The sequence below is a fragment of the Trichechus manatus genome, unplaced genomic scaffold (genome assembly GCF_000243295.1).
Source record: "Trichechus manatus latirostris isolate Lorelei unplaced genomic scaffold, TriManLat1.0 scaffold00038, whole genome shotgun sequence".
NCBI lineage: Eukaryota > Metazoa > Chordata > Mammalia > Sirenia > Trichechidae > Trichechus > Trichechus manatus.
This window is the reverse complement of record NW_004443974.1, coordinates 11,289,949-11,312,672: the sequence shown is the minus strand read 5'-3', so window position 1 is coordinate 11,312,672 and position 22,724 is coordinate 11,289,949. Positions and strand designations below refer to the sequence as shown.

The 22,724-nt window shown below is 39.6% G+C and overlaps 1 protein-coding gene across 1 annotated transcript in view; it reads right to left on the bottom strand.

Annotated features, from left to right (window-relative positions):
- Positions 1-22,724, bottom strand: part of RALGPS1 (Ral GEF with PH domain and SH3 binding motif 1) — a 364,308-nt gene that overhangs the window by 318,715 nt on the left and 22,869 nt on the right. Inside the window, exons 2-3 of the mRNA XM_023730758.1 lie at positions 17,779-17,900; positions 13,021-13,128 (exon numbers count right to left, since the gene is read on the bottom strand). Of these exons, the coding sequence (XP_023586526.1) occupies positions 13,021-13,128; positions 17,779-17,835 (165 nt within the window). The 5' untranslated portion in view covers positions 17,836-17,900. The remainder of the gene's footprint in view (positions 1-13,020; positions 13,129-17,778; positions 17,901-22,724) is intronic.

The following is a 22,724-nucleotide window of genomic DNA, read 5'->3' as shown; positions in this document are numbered from 1 at the left end:
GAGAAAGGCAGGGTACAGAACTCAAATTCTAGTAAAAAGACCAGACTTAATGGTCTGAGACTGGAGGAACCCCGGAAAGCATGGCCCCCAGACTCTCTGTCAGCCCAGAACTAAAACAATTTCTGAGGCCAACTCTTCAGACAAAGATTGGACTGGACTGTGGGACATAAAATGATATTCGTGAAGAGTGTGTTTCCTAGCTCAAGTAGATACATGAGACTAAATGGGCAGCTTCTGTCCAGAGGTGAGACAAGAAGGCGGACAGGGTTACAAACCGGTTGAATGGACATGGGGAATGAGGGGTGGAAAGGAGGAGTGTGCTGTTACAGTATAGGAAGAGCAATTCGGGTCACATAACAATGCATGTATTTTTGTATAAGAGACTAACTTGAAATGTAAACTTTCACTTAAACTACAACAATAAACAAACAAACAAAAAAGCTGCTTTAGAGAAAATCAAAAGAAGGCTGTTACACTGAGCCAACAAACACTGGCATGAAAAAAAGCCTCATATCAAGAATATGTGGGAGAAAAATGGCAATATGCACAAGCTTATCAACTGTGACCACAAATTAGGGCTTAGGTACGGAAATGTAGGCAGCTCTTGACACAATTCAAAGATGGTCCAAAGTTGCTGGATTCCTGAGAAGTACAGGATGCAAGCCACAGAATACCATCTTCAGCAAAGGAGCTACTGCTCTTCATGGGCACACGTGCAAAATGCTGTGACTTATGGAAGCGTGGCAGAAAGACAGAGGATGGCACCAGAAGTAAAGAAGCACGTGCAGCGAATCTGAGCCCTTCCACCTCTGGGTTCTACCCACAAGTGGTGAGGGACATTTAACGTTAGCACAACACGGATCTGGCCCTCATACTCCAGGTGTCGAGTGGCTAGCAAGGCCTGAAAGCTGGGCCATAGGGCCCAGATCTAAGTCATGGGTAAATGCAAAAAGACTGGCATTTCTTCTGCCAAACCCATCAAGATTATTAGCCACGCGTTCCTCATATTTGGATTAATTCTGCCATTCTGGGGAAGAGAAAGGCCTTGTGAAAACAGGAGATCTGAGCTGAAAGCTCAGAAAACTCCGTTGCCATCAAGTTGATTCTGACTCACAGCAAGCCTACAGGACAGAGTAGAACTACCCCATAGGGTTTCCAAGGAGTGCTTGGTGGATTCGAACTGCTGACCTTTTGGTTAGCAGCTGGAACTCTTAACCACTATGCCACCCCTTGGAAATCTCTCCTGCAGTTCATGTTAACTCCCTGTCTGGGAAAACCAGCAGGATGTTTATAATGTCATTTAGCAAAAGAACCAAAAGTCTGCTAATGTGAAAATGAGAAAATTTTCTTTCCATCCTGCCATCAGTTCTAGGGTTTGCTACTGAATTTCCAAACAATGTATTAAAATAATGGTCTTACATTTCAGTTTTTTTTTTTTTTTGATGGTCCCAGTTTCCAATATTCTAATCCCTGTTTAGACCATAAATCAGTAAATGTATTCAGGAGTTTTATTCAAAACAAACAAACAACAGAGGTCACCAGACTTAAAAACAGACTGGTCCTAAACACATAATCTGAGGGCTTTCAGAAAAATTCCTATTTCTAGCCTCTCAATTTTAACCAAAAAGAAGATGCAATGTCCAGAGCAAGAATATATCGATACAAGATACTTAAGTAAAAACATCAGATTTTAAGTGTCGTGTCATTTTACTGTAAGGCCAAATGCGTGTAAAAAGGTAGCTGATGCGCAGTCTTTCCCACAAGTTTGAACACTCCAAGGAAGGCAGTTTTTCCAAAAAAGGAGGGTGTGGGTGGGGGCCTACAGGACACGGTCAGTTCCTATCATACTTCACAGGCGGCTCTTGGTCATGGGAGACTCTCCCTCTCCCTCAGGAGAGATTCCCTGGCTTCCTGAAGAGGAAGAAGATTTCCCAGGGGTACATTACAGCTTCAACAGAAACACTAGACAGTGAGGCTCCCACCCTTGTTTCCAAGCAGCAAATTCTCCCAGTAGTGGGAACTACATGTCTTGGATTGAACAAGGACACTCCCAAACAATCTCTTAATGGCTTATCCTTATTTCTGGAAGAAAGCCTACATACAGGATGTCCAGTTAAGCTAGTCACCTGGCAATGCTTCCTTAATCACAGCCCCTTCTCCCAGCTCCTCCTTCCTTCTAGTCCAGGCCCTCTAAAAATCCAGGCATTTAAGGGAAACTGCTAATGTCCACACTTCAAAAAACGTTTCAGTAGAAATGAATCCTTCAGGCTACAGAGACCTATTGGAGTACTTGACAATGTGGCCCCAAAGAAAAAAGTGGTATCAATTATTTGGCTACTAGGTTAACCAAAATGAAAAAAAAAAAAAAATGTTTTTTACGTAATTTGAATGTAGTGTTTCTTCCCTCTCCTCCCAGCCCCCAAATAAACAAACAAACAAGAAACTTTTGGCAAAGCAATGGTTATGTGTGATCTTAAGATAAATAAGATCTTAAATAAATGGAGGATATCACTCTGCCAATGCATGACCAGGAGGGCTCAACAAAAGAATTTCACAGAACAAAAAGTAATCAGCTCTAAAGATATATTCCTGCTTCTACTCCCAGAGCACAGGAAGTACTTCTGGAATTCGAGAAAAAACATAGTAGTCAGAGAAATGCAAATTAAAACAGAAAAATCCCACTAGCTGTCCATCAGTGCCATCACTATGATGGGGCTATGCACTGCTATTTTTGGAAAGTAATCTGGTAGTATCCCATTAAAAAAGTTTAACTTTTTATTTTTAAACCTAAAAAAGTTGTAAGAATAGTAAAATAACTCTCATAATCCTTCACCTAGATTCACAAATTATTAACATTTTGCCTCCTTTGCTTTACCTCTCTCTAGGTATATAATTATATATATACATTTTTTCTGAACCATTTGACAGTTAGGTGCAGATATTATGACTTTTTTTTACCCCTGAATACTTTAGTGTGTACTTCCTAAGAAGAAGACCATTTTCTTGTATAATGGTAAAATTATTAAATTCAGGTTTATCATTGATAAAGTAGTATTACCTAGTATAATATAGTGTCCATATTCAAATTTTGATGATTATCTCAATACTGTTTTTTACAGTAATTTTTTTCTTGATCCAGGATCATGCATCACATTTATATACTTCTCAGAAAAATTGAAATGAGCATGTTTGACACAATAATCTCTACAACTACAGAAAGAAAAGCACTAGTATATAAAAAGACTTTATATACATAGATATATATTTGATATGGATATAAATATACATGTTTACTGCACCATTATTTATAGTAATAAAAATGTGGAAACAACGTGAATCAAAAGGAAATTGTTGAAAAAAATTACAGTATATCTAGACTCTGGAATATTATGAATCTCTTAAAAGCAGCGAATTAAATCTATACATATTGACCTGGAAAGATGACCATGATTGACTGATGAGTGATAAAGACAATTTCCAGGACTGCTTTTTGTTCTGCTTCCAGTCATTGGGGGAGCAGGACTGATGTCTAGCTGCATAGAAGCCCCCAGTAAAAAATTGACGTTTTTAATGATTTCAATCCTTTTATTGTAAAATAACACACATTTACAGAAATACACATTAAACAAATGCATGGTTTACTGACTTATTAAAAGATGAACACCTTGTAACCACCACCTAGGTCAAGAAATAGCCACCCTAGAAATTTCTCCGTGTGCCCTGTCCAAATCACAAGCCCCTCCTTCCCACCAAAAGTAACCACGACCCTGAATTTTAGAGTAATCACTTCCTCAAGTTTCTTCATGATTTTATCACCCAAGTGTATATGCCTAGGCATCACAGTGCAGTCTTGCCCACCTTTTAGGTCTCTTTTAGTCTACAGGTATTCTCTCCATCCCTTTATTTCCTTACAATGTATCTGTTGAAGAACTCACACCATTTGACCTATATAGTTCCCCACAATCATGGCAAAGGCTAACACGTTCTTCTGTCCTTTGTATTTCCTGCAAATCAGCAGCTAGACCCAAAGGCTTAAACGGACATAGGTTTGGTCCTTTAGGCAAAGCTGGGGGTGTTCTTTAATCATCAAACACATAATATCACTTTTTTTATGATGTTATTGGCTTTTGATGCTTAATGTCTAGATCTATTAATTCATTGGAGGTTACCAAATGATGATATTCCATTTATTTTTGATTTATTAATTGGAATAATTTAATAAAAAGGCACTTCCCCTCATCTGGAGCTCTCGTGGCGTACGGGTTAAGAGTTCGGCTGCTAACCAAAAGGTCGGCAGTTCAAATCCACCAGGCATTCCTTGGAAACCCTATGGGGTAGTTCTACTCTGTCCTATAGGGTCACTATGAGTCGGAATCGACTTGACGTCAACAGGTTTGTTTTCTTTCCTTCATCTACTACATGGTTACCCAGTACAGTTCAAAAGTGAAAGCCAGGACAAACGTTTGATTCTTTCCTTTTGTTTTCAAGACAGTAAATTAGTTTCCTATTACCCTCCAAAGGTGATTAATTGATTGATGGCTTTCAATCAATTATAATTAATATCCTTTTGAAGCTCAAATTGTTCCATGTTTGAGCAGTAGAAGCTTCTTTTAGTTGACTCTTGAGTCTTTTTAACATGAGCCTAGTAGTTTTTGATAGCTTACTCACTGGTATCGCAAGATGTACCAGGCTCATCGTGAACATTTGTCCCTGACTTGGAATCAACCAGTTCTCCAGGAAACCCTGGTTTCTTTCAGTGAGAAACAGTACTGCAAGACCACAACCTGGAATTCATACTAATATTTCCAGTTCCGATTTAGGACCACCTTTTTTTTTTAACTTACTTACCCTCTTCTATATTACAGCTGCACCTTCTTTCTTCCATACTGAAAATGCTGATCTCAAGGACACAGGATATAATGAGATTAAAATATCCCATAATTATTCATTTACTTTATCCCACACTTCACACACAACAGTCTCAGGGTAACAATATTAATTTGATCATCACTAATACAATTAATGAGAATAATTATAAAATTTTTAAATATGTTAGCTCCAAACTCCCCTATTTTTATAGTTTATACTATAATAAACCCCATTGCCATCGAGTCAATTCCAACTCATAGCGACCCTATAGGACAGAGCAGAACTGCCCCATAGAGTTTCCAAGGAGCGCCTGGTGGATTTGTCCATATTGTATTTATTATCTGGGTATAGCAGCCATTATATACTATATCCTCTCCTTTTTAATCCTCGTTTAGTCTTAGTTATGTAAGTAACTGCTCTCCACCAGTCTTTATGGTGATATTTCTCTAAAAGGCTCACAGGAACAATAATCTCTGAGGTCTTGCATATTCAAAACAGTTTGTCGGTGTCCTTTATATTTGAAAGTCAGTTTTGCTGGATATAAGATTTTTGACCCACATTTTTTTTCTCTTGATTATGTTACTCCATTTTCTTTTCCCAATTTTTTTGGTTGTTGATTTTGTTTCTGTTGTCAATTTGTGACTTAGGAGACCCCATGTATTACAAAGTAGTACTATTCCATAGGGTTTTCTTGTTTGTAACTTTACAGAAGCAGATCAGCAGGCCTGTTTCTTCTGCAGTGCTGCTGAGTGGGTCCAAACCACCAACCATTTGGTTACCAGACAAGCACAAACCTTTTGCGCCACCCAGGGACCTTTACTCCATTTTCTTTCAGTAAAAAGTGTCGCAGTCAAAAACACTGATGAGCTTATGTACAACCAAACACCTCATAGGATTTTAGTTCCTTGGTTTGGAGGTTTAGGGTCATGGTTTCATGGGACATCCTAGCTAATGGCCTAATAACATGTTTAGTGCTTCTGTTCTGCCTCCTAGTTCACTGTGTAGTTCCTGGGGTCTTAAAAGCTTATAAGCAGCCATCCAAGGTACAATAATGGGTCTATATGGAATGTGTGGCTAATTGCCCCAATGAACAACTGCCTCTTTTGCCATGAGACCATAAGAACTGGACAGTACCCAGCTACCATTACTGAACATTTGATCAAAGATTCCATAAAAGAATCCTGATCAAAAGGGGGAAAATTCAGAACAGAATTTCAAATTCTCATGGACCCTACACTCTCTGGAGCCATGGAGGGTGCATGAACCCCTAAAACTACTGCCCCGAGATAATCTTTAAACCTTAAACCAAAACTATCCTGAAGTCATCTGAAAACCAAACAATAGGTTAGCTTATGTACCATTATGTCAATTTTTTTAACATGCTGCTGTAAAACAAATTAGCGTAGTTTGCTTACAAAAATACCTTGTGGCGGGGGGAGGATGTGGTTGGCAAATAAACATAGAAGGTGCACGCTATTTGCATAAAATGCAGTAGTTTCAAATCTTTTGTAATTTCACGAAAATGTTCTTAAATTATAGTTTAAAGCATTTGTTCAGTTCCCATGCTTTTTTATTCTCTCCTTTTATGGGTTGTTATTATCTGTATGTTGGAGCTTTGTTACCCATCATCAGTATTTACCACTTTTTCTCAAAGCCTTATCTCTTCATTCATTTTGATTTTTAAAAATTTCCTCCTTTAAGGCATTATCTATCATATTCATTTGTTCCTGTGCTCCATCTAGTTCAATTTTCATTTCTGAAAGAATTTTTCCTTTTATTTTCAATTCTTTTCTAAGTTCTGTTATCTATCTCTGAGATTTTTGTAATTCTAATTTATGTTGTTCCTGCCTTATGGCATGATCTTAACGTTCATTATTTCATTTTGAAATAGTTACAGTTTTGATCTGTTTTTGTGGCATATCTTTCTGGCATGTTTTGATTGCCTTTAGGGATATTATTCTCTCCTTACTTGCTTTTTTTTTTTTTTTAATAACTTTGAATGAGATTTGATCTCAGTATTTTTCTGTTGCTTATTTTTATATAAAGTTAGTTTTTCTAAACTTTTAGAAGGGAACATGGTTCAGGATAGATTTTCTAACTTCACTTAGCTCTCTTTTTGGTTGTTTTCATGCAGTGTCTAAAAACCTGGCTAGTTGCTTTTTGAGATTTCCTGGCTCTCTCACATACATACACACACTCATGCATGCACACAAAAACTTTTATCTAGACCTTCTACTTCCTATGCTATAACTGTCCCTATATGATAATTTTTATTCCACTTCCAGCAATTTTTCTTTAGTGTGGAGCCTTGTCCTGGAAGGCAACCCTGGTTGGTTTGTTTCAAGAGATCATATGGGCTAGACCTTAAATCCCTTCCACTTACATGTTATATGAGTCATCAAAATCCTTCCCATTTCAGTCGCTATCCTCTCATTGATCCACTAAGCTTTCCACTGAATACCTGTTAGCAATTTTGGGGTCTTCTATTCTCAAGTCTGTCAGATGCCCCAATGCTTACTTCTGCTTTCTCCTATACAGATGATGATGCACTGCAGATTTTGTGGTTGTTGGTGGTTTGTCCCCAGTCACTCGTATTTTGGAGTTGGTGACAATACTTTATCACTAGCTTTTTTTAAAATATATATATAATATTTTATTGTGTTTTTGGTGAAAGTTTACACAGCAAATTAGGTTCCCATTTAACAATTTCTATACGTATTGTTCAGTGAAATGTCACTGAACATTTTTCACAATGTGTCAACATTCTCATTATTTCCATACAGGATATTCCATTTCCATTAATCTAGCTTCCCTGCCCCCCTTGCCTTCTCATCTTTGCTTTAGGGTTACTGTTGACCATTTGGTCTCATACAGATGATATTTTAAAGAAGCACAGCACTCACAGGTGATATTATTTATTTTATGAGCCAATCTGTTACTTAGCTGAAAGGTGACCTCCAGGAGTAGTTTCAGTTCCAAGTTTAAAGAGTATCTTACGGCGATAGTCTCGGTGGTTCCTCTAGTCTCTACCAGTCCAGTAAGTCTGGCCTTTTTAAGAATTTGAGCTTTGTTCTACATTTTTCTCCATTCTCTCTGGGATCAACTGGTAGTGGTAGCCAGGCACCATCTAGCTCTTCTGGTCTCAGGATAGATGAGGCCATGATTCATGTAGGCTATCAGTCCTGTAGACTAGTTTCTTCTTTGATTCTTTGTTTTCCTTCTTTCTCTTCTGCTCCAGAAGAGTACAGACCAATAGTTAAACTTTTAGAAGGCCACTCACAAGCTTTTAAGACCCCAGACGCTACTCATCAAACTAGGATGTAGAACATAAACTTTATGAACTATGTTATGCCAATTGACCCAGCTGTCCCATGAGACTACTCTCTTAAGACTTCAAATCCAGTAAACCAATCCTTCGAGGTGTTTGGTTATATCTAGGAAGCTAGGAAGTATCCATAACTGTGCCCCCATGTGCTTTATTATGTATATGAATGTATCTGCAGCACACACAAACATGTACATATGCCTACAGATACACCTATACGTGCATACTCATATACTCACATATGCCTTCCTATACACATATATTCATACATATCTATCTATGTAATCACACACTTATTTTTTGGCTTTTATTACTGCTGTTGCAGAATTGTATATGTTATAGCATTTACCAAAATTGTCCCTTATTCTTGTGTACTTAGTGTCATATTTACCTTGTTCAAGTTGTGTAGACTTCATCCATATTTGGTATTGCCTTTCCCATCACCAAAAATAACAAGCGTCTACTATCTAGAAAGTGATTCTCTCTCCCTCCCCCTCCCATCCGTGATAACCACCAAAGAATGCTGCTTTCTGTATGTATACCTATTCTTGTCTTTTTATAAAAGTGAGACCATACGATATTTGTCCTTTTGTGACTGATTTATTTCATCCAGCATAATGTTCTCCAGATTTATCCATGTTGTGGGATGTTTTGCAGATACATCATTGTTCTTTATTGGTGCATAGTATTCCATTGTGTGTACGTACCATAGTTTGTTTATCCATTAATTCACTGAAGAGCACTTAGGTTGTTTCCATTTTTTGCTGTTGTGAATAATGCTGCAATGAACATAGGTGTGCATATGTCTATCCATGTCACTGCTATTAGATCTCTAGAGATTGCTGGATCATAAGGTATTCTATTTCTAGCTTTCTGAGGAAGCGTCATACTGTTTTCCATAGTGGTTGCACCATTTTACAGTCCTACCAGCAATGGATAAGAGTTCCAATCTCCCCACAACCTCGCCAGCATTTGTTGTTTTCTGTTTTTTTGATCAGTGCCATTTCTGCAGGAAGGGAGATGGTACTTCACTGTAGTTTTGATTTGCATCTCTGTAATGGCTAATGATCATGATCATCTTTTCATGAGTTTGTTGTCTTATCACTAGTTTATTGTAACGTTATTCGTGGGTTTGCTATCAACTTGTCCTGGATGTGTTTATGTGGGGATTCAGCAAAATTCAAAAACTATGCCATTTTCCCAAAATCACTTAAATGATTTTTTAAATAGCCTTTTTTTGCCTAGCTTTTTTCTTTCTTTAATATTATTAGACAAAAAAACAAAATACTGGGTGGTCTTACTCAGTTACAGAATCCTGGCAACTTCAATGCTTCTCCAGAGACCAAAAACTCCAGGGGACCTGGCTTCACATCTAATCCAAAGACACACTGGGCTTAGCAAAGGAAGTCAAAGTTTTAGGACCACACCTTCAAAGCATTCACCATCCTTGCCTGCAGTCTTCCTTGGCCTCAGAGAACGGTCCTGGGACAGGCCAAGCAATGCCCTAGGGCTGGAGCTAGAAAACTGTTCCCATAATCTTACCAAGGAGTCCTGCTAGGCACTGTTGCTCTATGATGCAGCCTAACTCTCTGCCATTCCACACAGTGAACACCCATAAAGGGATTTTTAAACCTCATTATTGCCTCATTCCTTTCATGAAGCTAAAGCATGCAACTCTTAAAAATACAACAAACGCAAACAGAATGAAAAAGTTAGACTGTTAGCCTGCAAGGTCCATCAAGTCTCCTAAAGAAAAGGCAATACATCTTAGTGGCTAAGAATGTAGATTCTAGAGCTACACTGTCCAGCATTTATGTGGCTATTGAGCATCTGAATGTGGCTAGTGCCATAAACAGAACCATGGTGGCACAGTGGTTAAGAGCCATGGCTGCTAACCAAGAGGTTGGCAGTTCAAATCCACCAGCCGCTCCTCGGAAACCCTATGGGGCAGTTCTACTCTGTCCTATAGGGCCACTATGAGTTGTAATTGACTTGATGGCAACGGGATTTTAGTGCTATAAATGTAAAATATACATCAGGTTTCCAAGACTTGATTTCCAAAAAAGAATGTAAAATATCTTATTAATAATTTTATATTGACTAGATGGTGCCTGGCTACTACCAATGACTGCCCTGACAGGGAACACAACAGAGAGTCTCTGATGGAGCAGAAGAAAAGTGGGGTGCAGAACTCAAATTCTAAAAAAAAGACCAGACTTAATGGCTTGACTGACACTGGAGGGACCCCGGAAGACTCTCTGTTAGCCCAGAAATGAAACCATTCCTGAAGCCAACTCTTCAGACAAAGATTAGACTGGACTATAAGACATAAAATGATACTCGAGAAGAGAATGCTTCTTAGCTCAACTAGATACATGAGACTAAATGGGCAGCTCCTGTCCAAAGGCGAGATGAGGAGGCAAAAAGGGACAGGAGCTGTTGAATGGACACAGGAAACCCGGGGTGGAAAGGAGGAGTGTGCTGTTGCATTACAGGGAGAGCAACTAGGGTCACATAACAATGTGTGTATAAATTTTTGTATGAGAAACTAACTTGAACTGTAAACTTTTACTTAAAGCACAATTTAAAAAAAAGAAAATAATAATAATTTTATGTTGATTACATGTTGAAATAATACTATTTTAGATATACTGAGTTAAATAAAATACGAAAATTAATTTCACCTTTTTTTTGTGTGGCAAGTAGAAATTTTTTAATTAACTATGTGGCTTGGATTACTTTTCTATTGGATAGCACTAATCTAGAATGTCAAACAGCCCTGGCTTTAAATACCAGTTTTGACAATTACTATTGTGTGAACAGGTAACTTTTCTCTCTGAGCACCAACTTGCTCAGCAGTAAATTGGAAATAATAATAATACTTCACTTATAAGGCTGTTGTGAAAAGTAAATTATATAATGCATGTAAAACACTTAGCACAAGACTAAGACATAGTAGGTGCTCAAAAATAAGAGCTGCTCTTATTATTACCTCCTCACATCAGGATATGAAGGTTCCAGACCTGGCTCTCCCAATACCTGACTGTATGATCCGAGTAAGTCATCTCTCGGATCTTAGTTTCCATATCAGAAAATCGATAGTTAATAACCTGCCTCACTGAGTTGTTGTAAGGATTGAATTCATTTACTCAACACATTTTTATTAAGCATCTACTATGAGCCAGATACTATTCTTGGCTTTGGGAAAGAGCAATGAACAAGTCAAATTAAGTTCCTGTCCTTATACAATTTCTAAAAATTACTATATAATGTAATGTTGGGTAGTAGTAAGAGTTATGAAAAAACAGAGCAGAGTAAGTGGAGAGACAGAGATGGTAGATGCTATTTTAGGCTAGTGAAAGTCTTCTCTTAGGATGGACATTTCAACAGAGACTGAGCAGACATCTGGAGAACCATTAGAACTGAAGGAAGAATAAGCACAAGGGCCCTGAGGCAGAAAGATGCCCAGTGAGTCTGGGGAAAAAAGAGGCAGCCAATGTAGCTGGAGAGCAAGATGGGGGCAAAAGAAAAGGCATGGCCAGACCACGGGGGACCGTGGAGGCCTCAGGAGAAACTCTGGACCTCATTCTAGCATAAAAGAGCCATTAGAGGGTTTTAGGAGCCCTGGTGATGCAGTAGTTAAGCGCTGGCTGCTAACCAAAAGGTCAGCAGTTCGAATCCACCAGCCACTCCTTGGAAACCCTATCCGGCAGTTCTACTCAGTCCTATAGGGTTGCTATGAGTTGGAATCTACTTGACAGCAACAGGTTTGGTTCTCGGTTTTTAGAGGGTTTTAAGCAGATTTTAAAAGGATCCCTCAGACACACTGAAGGAGATAATGCTTGAGCCAGGCTCAGCGTGACCTGGCAAAACTAATCATGGGAGCCAATGATGGCAGAGCAACAAGACAGGGCCCAGTCAGCCCCCATGGCAACCTGGAGGGCAAGTACCCTTACATACAGAGAGGTAGGAAAGAAGTGGGCATGGGTGAATAACACTTTGACAGTTTTGGAGAGAAATTCCAAGACTGTGAGAATCAGGCCCAAGGTCACCCCAAACCAATCCACAAATCCATTGCTATCAAGTCAATTCCGACTCACAGCAATCCCAGAGCCAACATACTCCCTCTACCTTCAAAGTGCAAAAGGAGGAAACTAAGTCCTGCAAAATGAGGAGCCAACTCTGCTCCATCACAAGGAATGGTCCACTGGCCAGACAGACAGCAACACACTGGTTGAAGAAAAAATGATTTAAAAAAATTTATAATTAAAAAAATCACTCAAATAATGTCTATCATTATAGAAAATGGTCACTGTAAAAAAGTAGAAAGTACAAATAAACAAGAAGAAGAAATATTAAATTCTGAAATCCTACAACCAGAAACTACAATAAATAATATGCTTGACTATATATTGTTTCTTTTATATTTATAAAATAATAAGATGCCAGAGAATATATATGTATGTGTATGTATTATTAATATATATTTATGAATATGTAAATATCAGATCTAGACTTTTATATAAATATGTGTTGTACGTGCTTTCTAAAAATGGCATTATTCTCTAAACTATGCTATCACCTGCTCTTTTCATTTAGCACTCATATTTATCATGTATGCCCTCCAAGGTGAATAATTTCTAAATTCACATCATCCTTTTAAACACTGCATAGTATTTCCTAAATGATACACCATACTTTACTCAGCAATCCCCTATCATTGGGTATATGGGTTTTTCTAACCTGAACAAAGAGCCCTGGCAATGACCCCCCTCCAGCTCCGTGACATGGTATTCAGCCACCCATGTCAGTTCTGTGCTACTTACGGCAAACTCCTCAGGAGTCACTTTCAAGACATCAAAGACAACGGCGTCATAGCTCTTGCTGGCATAGTCGCAGCTCTGGCCCTCCAGAGAGTCTGAGCTGCTGCTGCCCTGTAAAGGACAGGGAAAGATGGCACCAACTGAAAAGTCTGGCTTGGAATCACTGACTTATAAACCTCAGAACTGAGGATGCAAGAGTGACAGAAATGTACAATAATAAAAGTTTCTATGGTTTTGCACTTTATTTCAGGCGCTGTGTTAAGCACTTCACATGCAAAGTCTCATTTAATTCTCATAACAACCCTGTGACTATCTACTACTATTATTCCCATTTTACAAATAAGGAAGTAGAGGCAATGTTACTTTCCCAAGATGTCTCAGCTAGAAAATTGAAAAGCCAGAGTTTGAACCTAGTCTTTTTTATCTGACTCTGAAACATGTACCCTCAAATCACTGCACCCTCCTGCTTCCAGCTGGCAGTTGAGCAGTGGCATAAAAAAACACCACCCACTCTTCCTTCAGAGAGAACAGGCCTTGGCATCTTACGAGGCCTGAGGAAATAATGTTATATTATGCCTTTTAAACATTACCTGGGTTCACCTTTTCTTTTCTACTTGAAGTCAGTGCAGGAAATTGTTAAACACGTGGCTTATTTCACATATGGGCAGCTTGGAATTCAAAGCCTGTTAGGTGAGGAGGTGAGAGGTAACAAATTGGCTTTGGAGACAGGCATGAAAGTTATGTTTAGTAGACTCCCTTGTGTTAAAAAGAACATTGTGACTCTTGCATGTAAAGAAAGGGTTTCCCATAAAAGAGCAAGTTAAAACTCCCCAAATGTGGCTGGTTTCATGAAACCCAACACTGTGGGGATCCCAGAATGTTGAACATACCTTCTCTTCAATTTTATTTAATTTCATCAAACTCTACTTTTGTGAACCAATGGTGCTTACCACCCAAAAACTGTGCACTGTTCATAAATGGTTTTATTCGTCTCAACTCATGAAGAGGGATTGTGTGGTTTTCATTAACCTCAACATTTTGGACCAGGATTTAGAGAACATGCTTTTGTTAATTCCTCTTTACTTCACTCTTTCCAAAAAGGCTCTATCTGGAAAATCTTTGCACTCTTACTGGAAACGAAGGTGCTTTTAGGCCAGTGAGGGAAACCAATAGTCAACAACTGAAAACGTAAGGTTAAAAAGATGAACGGGAACTTAAACCTGTAGATTTCAACAGGCTCCTATCATTAAATGGTTTTACAAATTAGTCCACTATACCAAAAATGTTTAAGATGATCTTAAGCAACATATCATAGTGGTTAAAAGCTCAAGTCAGACAGGCCTGATTAAAATGCCAGCTCCACAGCAGTTGCTGTCTGACCTCAGGCAAGTTACTTCATTTTACGGAGTCTCAGTTACTACCTGTAAAAGGGTAATATTAAAACCTATTTCCCAGCATTGTGGTATAGGTTATATAAAATGAAGGCTATAAGGCAGCTGGGAGAATCCCCCTTTGTAGGAGATGCTGATTCAACAGGCCTGGGGTGGGCTCAGGAATGCCTATTTAGAAGTTCCACAGGTGACAAGACTTTCCCCCCCGAGGAGAATCACTGCTTTAGAGTAAACTTTTGAAAAGTAATAAAAGACTAATCCTAAATGCTTCTGGAATTGGCAGTCTATTCTACCTTCCAATCTTTATACATAGACCCTGAGCAGAAGATTATTTATAAATAATTTGGCACTTCTGCACTCACCTTTCAGGAAGCAGGCTAATTTAGGGTCACAGGGCTGATTTTATTCAGGGACAGTGAAGTGTGTGGTCAGGGGCACCAGCTGGAAAGTCAGAGAGGCCTGGCTTTGAATCCCCACCAGCCCCGGACTGGCTGTGTGATTTGGGGCCAGTTTATTCACCTCTCTATGGCTTAGTTTCCTCATCTATAAAATGCGGGGAGGGAGTAAAACAATAGTACACGCCTGATGGGGTTATTGTGAGATTAAATGAGATAATGCCTATGGAACACGATTAAAAAAAGAAAAAAAAAATTGCCTGATATATACCAAAAACCCATTGCCGTCGAGTCAATTCCAACCCAGAGCAACCCTACAGGACAGAGTAGAACTGCCGCATAGGGTTTCCAAGGCTGTAATCTTTGTGGGAGCAGACTGCCGCATCTTTCTCCCACAGGGCATCTGGTGGGTTCAAACCACCAACCTTTCAACTAGCAGCCAAGCACTTTAACCACTGCACCACCAGAGCCTGACATATAGTAAGTACTAAATTATGGGTGTGTATATATGTAAATGTGTTACTCAGTTACCAAAATTTATTGAGCTCTTCAATTATACATTCATTCATTCATTCAACAAATATTAAGTATCTACCATGTGCCAGACACACATATGCATATATAGATATGGATATACAGATACAGATTTATATACACATAAGTACATATATACATGTGTTTGTACATATATGTATATACACAACCACACACTTACATATACATACATTCATGTATGTATGTATATATTCACACACACATAGACCAGACAAGAAAGAAGTTTTACTCTTAGAAGAGTGTAAATTGTAGATGGAAACAGAAATCTGATTCCGCTAGTTACCAAAAAGAGTCACTTCCTTAGGAAGGAAGTGACTTCTGGTTCTATAACTGTCTTAGTTATTATCTTAGTTATCTAGTGCTGCTATAACAGAAATACCGCAAGTGGATGGCTTCAATAAACACAAGTTTATTCTCTCACAGTCTAGTAAGCTAAAAGTCCAAATTCAGAGCGTCACCTCCAGGGGAAGCTTTCTCTCTCTGTCCCCTCTGGAGGAAGGTCCTTGTTATCAATCTTTCCCTGTACTAGGAGCTTCTCAGTGCAGGGAACCCAGGTCCAAAGGACACGCTCTTCTCCTGGCACTACTTTCTTGATGGTATGAGGTCCCCCTGTCTCTCTGCTTTGCTCTTTTATATCTCAGAAGAGACTGACTTCAAATGCAACCTAATCTTGTAGATTGAGTCCTCCCTCATTAACATAACTGCTGCTAATCCTGCCTCATTAACATCATAGAGGTTAGGATTTACAACACATAGGAATATCATATCAGATGACAAAATGGTGGACAATCACACAATACTGGGAATCATGGCCTAGCCAAGTTGATAAGATATTTTTGGGGGACACAATTCAATCCATGACAGTTATCTAGTGCTGCTAATAACAGAAATACCATAAGTGGATGGATTTAACAAACAGAAGTTTATTCTCTCACAATTTAGGAGGTTAGAAGTCTGAATTCAGGGCACCAGTTCCCAGGGAAGACTTTCTCTCTCTGATGGCTCTGGTGGAAAGTCCTTGTCATTAATCTTTCCGTGGTGTAGGAGCTTCTCAGCACAAGGACCCTGGGTCCAAAGGATGCACCCTACTCTCGGTGCCTCTTTCTTGGTGGTATGAGGTCCTTCTCCTCACTGCTCGATTCTCTCTTTTATATCTCAAAGAGATTGTCTCAAAATACAACCTAATCCTGTAGATTGAGTCCTGCCTCGTTAACATTACTGCCTCTAATCCTGCCTCATTAACATCATAGAGGTTAGGATTTACAACACATAGGATAATCACATTCGATCACAAAATGGTAGACAACCACACAATTCGGGAAATCACGGCCTAGACAAGTTTATACATATTTTGGGGGGACACAATTCAATCCATGACAATAACTTTCCAGTAACATCACACTGCACCTACCCCAAACACCCACATTCATACAAGGGACACTGTCTAATCAGAAGTTGTTTTAAGTACAGATTTAAGGAGCCCCAGGCAGTATTATTCAACTTGGCCACCCACAAGCTTGCTGGTGATGAGTGAGGACTTTCTCTGGGGTGGTGATGATGATGATGATGATGATGATGACGACGACGATGATGATGATGATGACGATGATGATGATGATGACGATGACGACAAAATAGCAACCTTATTTAAACCTGTATTGGTATCATCAGGGAATTTTAAAGATACCCGCAAGTCTGCTTTCAGGACCAGCGATCAAAATAGGGAATTTTTTGAAAGGTTTATAAGAAACAAATTGGTTCCTATGAATCTCTGGCTGGTCACATAGTATTTCAAAAACCTAGCTTGACTATGAGGGCCTTGTGAGCTCAGAACACTGCACTGCGCCTTGCCAGTTTGCCACAGGGGCCAGGCATTACACAGTCGACACGGTGGCAATCCTGGGCCTCAGATGACAACTGCCCCTCCTGCATGCCTCTGTTCCATTACTGAGCTTGGAAACCCGACTCCCCCATGGCAGGGGGCCTAGCCCAGGCCACTCTCAGACCACCAGTCCTTACAGCCATTTCCTACTGAGCAAGGCAAATAAGAACACAGGGCCAGTTGGAATAGCTTCTGTCTGACTTCATTCCGGAATGTGTGACTTATTTATAATCAGCAGCAGCTTTTCCTGGGAAAGGTCTGATCCCTTCTTGCCACCAAAATGGAATGTGCCACTTTCTACAACTGGACAGGGCAGGTATTTGTTTTTCTTTGAAGAGAACGACTTCAGAAAACATACTGATCCTCTGGGCTGACTGCCTCCCAAATCTCACGCCCAGCATGGCCAGGGGCCTTGGGAGTGCTAAGAATGGTGGTATTCATGGAGCCCTGCAGCCTTGCTGTCCATGGCTCAGCTGGGGCCTCAATCAGCTGAAAGGACCCTCCCTGCTCACTGCCCCAATCCTCGCAGCCTGCATACCTGTGGAGTGGCAGAGGTGACCAACACGCTAGCCATCAGACCATTCCTCTTGTACATAGTCTCTGAGCCACAGGGAGCTTCAGGGCAGCCTCTGCTCGTGACATAACCTGTCTGGAGAAGTCCTGCAAGGCAAAGGGACTCATAAATACCAGTCTTCAAAAGCAACTTAATCCCATTCCCAGGAAAAAGCCAAGCTGTACTCGAGCAGATTACTCCAGAGGAGAACTTTAAAGGAAAGGTTAAAAACTGGTGGCCTTCAGACTAAATATGGCCCACAGATGTCTTCTGGGCTCATACAGAATTTTAATTTTTCAAAATCAATTACCAACATTTAAAAATTGGAAGAGTTCACATAGAATTCTGGATCTCTGGCTTTTCTCAAAAATAAAAATATCTGGCAATATTGGATCCACATTCCTGCATGATAACCATCAGCTGGGCTGAGCAGTGGCTACCCCTTTTTAAAGGAGCAAGAGCTTTCAGTCCCACTGGCCCATGCAACCATTTCAGTACATGCCTGGCCCCTGAAGGTACTAGAGTTTGTGACCTTTGTTTTAAAAAAGAAGGCAAGTAAGGAAGACAAACTGATTCTGTTGTGTTCCCCTGTGCGCCACACTGTTTCTTCATCATAATAACATTGATAATAGCTAATACCCATAAAGTACTCACCATATGCCACATGCTTTGCGTATATTAACTCACTAACTCTCATAACAATCCTGAGATAGGTCCTGTTATTGCACCTGTATTACAAGTGAGAAAACTGAGGTACAGAGAGGTTAAGTAACTCATGCTTTGGCACCTTTGCTCACCATCCTGTCATCCTTCAAGAGCCTGCTCAAATGTCACTTCTTCTGGTTATTACACCTGGGCAAAGCAGAATCAGTTGCTCTCATGCCAATGTGTACATAACTCTACTACAGCATTTATCACATCACTGCACATCAGTGACCTGTAGTCACTGACAGCTTTTTAGCAGGAAAGTGACCAGGAGAGTAGGGATAATATAATGGGAGAAGGGAAAACGAAGGCAATGATACCAACTGGAAGGAAATTGTACTTATCCAAGCAAGAGATAAGGAAGGTCCTCTGAGCTAAGGTTGTAGCAGTGAAATCAGAGCGAAGGAGACATACTGACAGTGTAAAGACAGAGATTCAATAGAAATTGATGAGGGGTGAGGGACAAAGAACAAGCTGAGGATGAATTACCAGAAGGATAGTGTGTCCTTCATCAAGGAGAGAAATAGAGGGGTATGGCAGATTTGTGGGAAAAGATGATAAATTTAATTTGGGACATGCTGAGTCTGTGGTGCCCATGAGAAAATGAAGCCTGGAGAGCAATATCTAGCCCAAAAGTTCCCTGAGAAAGATAGTTTGACTGCACATGAGAAAGAAGATTGTCAGTCCAGCCTTGAATTTATCTGTAACCCTCCCAAACCCCTCAGCCACAGGGCCCAATCACAGAGCAGTGTGCTGTCAAAGAAAGAGTTCAGTAACCAAAACGGAACGTCAAAATAACGTAGGCTCTTTCCTTGCATGTCTCCAAAACCGCCAATGGCTGCTCCTTCACCTCTCACAACTGCTCCTGTACCTCCCTCTTCACCTGTCTCCTCCATTAGCTGTAGCCTGTCAGCCTTCTACTTCCCTCCTTTCTTCCATAAAACACTGAAAAAAAAACTAGTCTGAGCTATAAACGATGTTTGGAGGCAACTGAGGATATCTGAATATGAATATTATTACATAATATCATTTAATTACTGTTAATTTTCTTAGGTGTGATAATTTGTTGGTTAAGTAGGAACAGGCCCTTATCCTCAGGTGATGTATGCAACTTACTTTCAAAATGGTTCAGTAAAATACACATAAATAGAGCTAAAGCAAATATGTCAACGTGTTAACAATTACTGAATCTAGATAAGAGGGTATATAGTAGCTCATTGTATTGCTTTTTTCTTTTTCTGAATGCTTCATAATTTTCATAATAAAAAAAAGCAAAAAGAAAAAGACTGGACAGTTAAGGTAAGACCTTCAGAGGAAAAACTGAGCTAGAGAAGCCAAAATCCTTTTTCTTGAGCTAGGAGAGGGAACAGACTTAGAACACTCATTTGTTTATCATGCTTGTTCTAGCAAACAAAGTCATGCGGGGAATCCCATGGCTGCTGCACATTTAAAAGCCACACAAGACTTGAAAAGACATTTCACAAAAGATGACACATGAATGGCTAATAAAGGAAATGCCATCAGGTAAACATAAATCAAAACCACAATGAGATACCACTTCACCCTCACTGAGATGGCTAGAATCAAAAAAGACAATACACGAAGTGTTGACAAGGATGTGGAGAAATGAAACCCTCACACATTGCTTGGTGGGAATATAAAATCATGTAGCCACTTTGGAAAACAATTTTGCAGTTTCTTAAAAAGTTAAAGTTATGCAACCCACCAATTCCATTCCTAGGCATCCACCTTGTTGCTGTTGTTAGGTGCCATCCAGTCGGTTCCAACTCATAGCAACCCTATGTAGAAAAGGAAACACTGCGCAGTCCTGCACCACCCTCACAATCACTGTTATGCTTGAGCCCTTTGTTGCAGTCACTGTGTCAATCTATCTTGTTGAGGGTCTTCCTCTTTTTCGCTGACCCTCAACTTTACCAAGCATGATGTCCTTCTCCAGGGACTGGTCCCTCCTGATAACATGTCCAAAGTATGTAAGACATAGTCTCGCCATCCTTGCTTCTAAGAAGCATTCTGGCTGTACTTTTTCCAAAACAGATTTGTTCGTTCTTTTGGCAGTCCATGGTATATTCAATATTCTTCGTCAACACCATAACTCAAAAGCATCAATTCTTCTTCAGTCTTCCTTATTCATTGTCCAACTTTCCCATGTATATGATGCAACTGAAAACACCATGGCTTGGGTCAGGTGCACCTTAGTCTTCAAGGTGACATCTTTGATTTTTAACACTTTAAAGAGGTCTTTTGCAGCAGATTTGCCCAATGCAATGCATCTTTTGATTTCTTGACTGCTGCTTCCATGGGGGTTGATTGTGGATCCAAATAAAATGAAGTCCTTGACAACTTCAATCTTTTCTCTGTTTATCATGATGTTTTTCGGTTCAGTTGTGAGGATTTTTGTTTTATGTAGAGGTGTAATCCATACTGAAGGCTGTGGTCTTTGATCTTCATCAGTAAGTGCTTCAAGTCTTCTTCACTTCCAGCAAGCAGGGTTGTGTCATCTGCATAATGCAGGTTGTTAAAGAGTCTTCTTCCAATCCTCATGCCCTGTTCTTCTTCATAGAGTCCAGCTTCTGGGCTTCTTTGCTCAGCATACAGACTGAATAAGCATGGTGAAAGGATACAACCCTGACGCACACCTTTCATGACTTTAAACCATGCAGTATTCCCTTGTTCTATTTGAATGACTGCCTCTTGATCTATGTACAGGTTCCTCATGAGCACAGTTAAGTATTCTGGAATTCCTATTCTTCCCGATGTTATCCATAATTTGTTATGATCCACATAGTCGAATGCCTTTGCATAGTCAATAAAACACAGGTAAACATCTTTCTGGTATTCTCTGCCTTTCAGCCAGGATCCATGACATCAGCAATGATATCCCTGGTTCCACGTCCTCTTCTGAATCCGGCTTGAATTTCTAGCAGTTCCCTGTCAATGCAACTGCTGCAGTCATTTTTGAATGATCTTCAGCAAAATTTTACTTGCATGTGATATAAATGATGTCATTCCACAACTCGTTTGGTCTTCGGTCATTAGTGTTCAACATGTCAAATCTATTCTTGAGATGGCCTCTAAATTCAGGTGGGATATACTCAAGGTCGTAATTTGGCTCTCATGGATTTCTTCTAATTTTCTTCAGCTTCAACTTGAACTTGCATACGAGCAATCGATGGTCTGTTCCACAGTCGGCCCCTGGCCTAGTTCTAACTGTTGATATAGAACTTTTCCATCATCTCTTTCCACAGATGTAGTGGATTTGATTCCTGTGTATTCCATCTGGTGAGGTCCATGTGTACAGTTGCCGTTCATGTTGCTGGAAAAGGTATTTGCAATGAAAAAGTCGTTGGTCTTGCAAAATTCTATCATGCGATCTCCAGCATCATTTCTATCACCAAGGCCATATTTTCCAACTACCAATCCTTCTTTATTTCCAACTTTTGCATTCCAATCACCAGTAATTATCAATGCATCCTGATTGCATGTTTGATCAATTTCAGACTGCAGAAGTTGGTAAAAATCTTCAATTTCATCATCTTTGGCCTTAGTGGTTGGTGCATAAATTTGAATAATAGTCATATTAACTGGTCTTCCTTGTAGGTGGTTGGATATTATTCTATCACTGACAGTGTTGTACTTCAGGATAGATCTTGAAACCATTCCTCTTCAATTTGTCATTCCCAGTGTAGTAGACCATATGATTATACAATTCAAAATGGCCAATACCAATCCATGTCATCTCACTAATGCCTAGGATATCAATGTTTGTGCATTCCATTTCGTTTTGATGATTTCCAATTTTCCTAGATTCATACTTCTTACATTCCATGTTCTAATTATTAATGGATGTTTGCAGCTGCTCTTCTCATTTTGAGTCATGCAATATTAGCAAATGAAGGTCCCGAAAGCTTGACTCCATCCATGTCATTAAGGTTGACTCTACTATGAGGAGGCAGCTCTTCCCCAGTCGTCTTTTGAGTGCCTTCCAACCTGAGGGGCTCATCTTCCAGCACATCCTCTTCTGAATCCAGCCTGAATTTCTGGCAGTTCTCTTTTTTGAACTAACTTTAGCATAATTCTACTTGCATATGGTATTAATGATATTGCTTAATAATTTCCACATTCTGTTGGATTACCTTTCTTTGGAATGGGCACAAATATGGATCTCTTCTAGTCGGTTGGCCAGGTAGCTGTCTTCCAAATTTCTT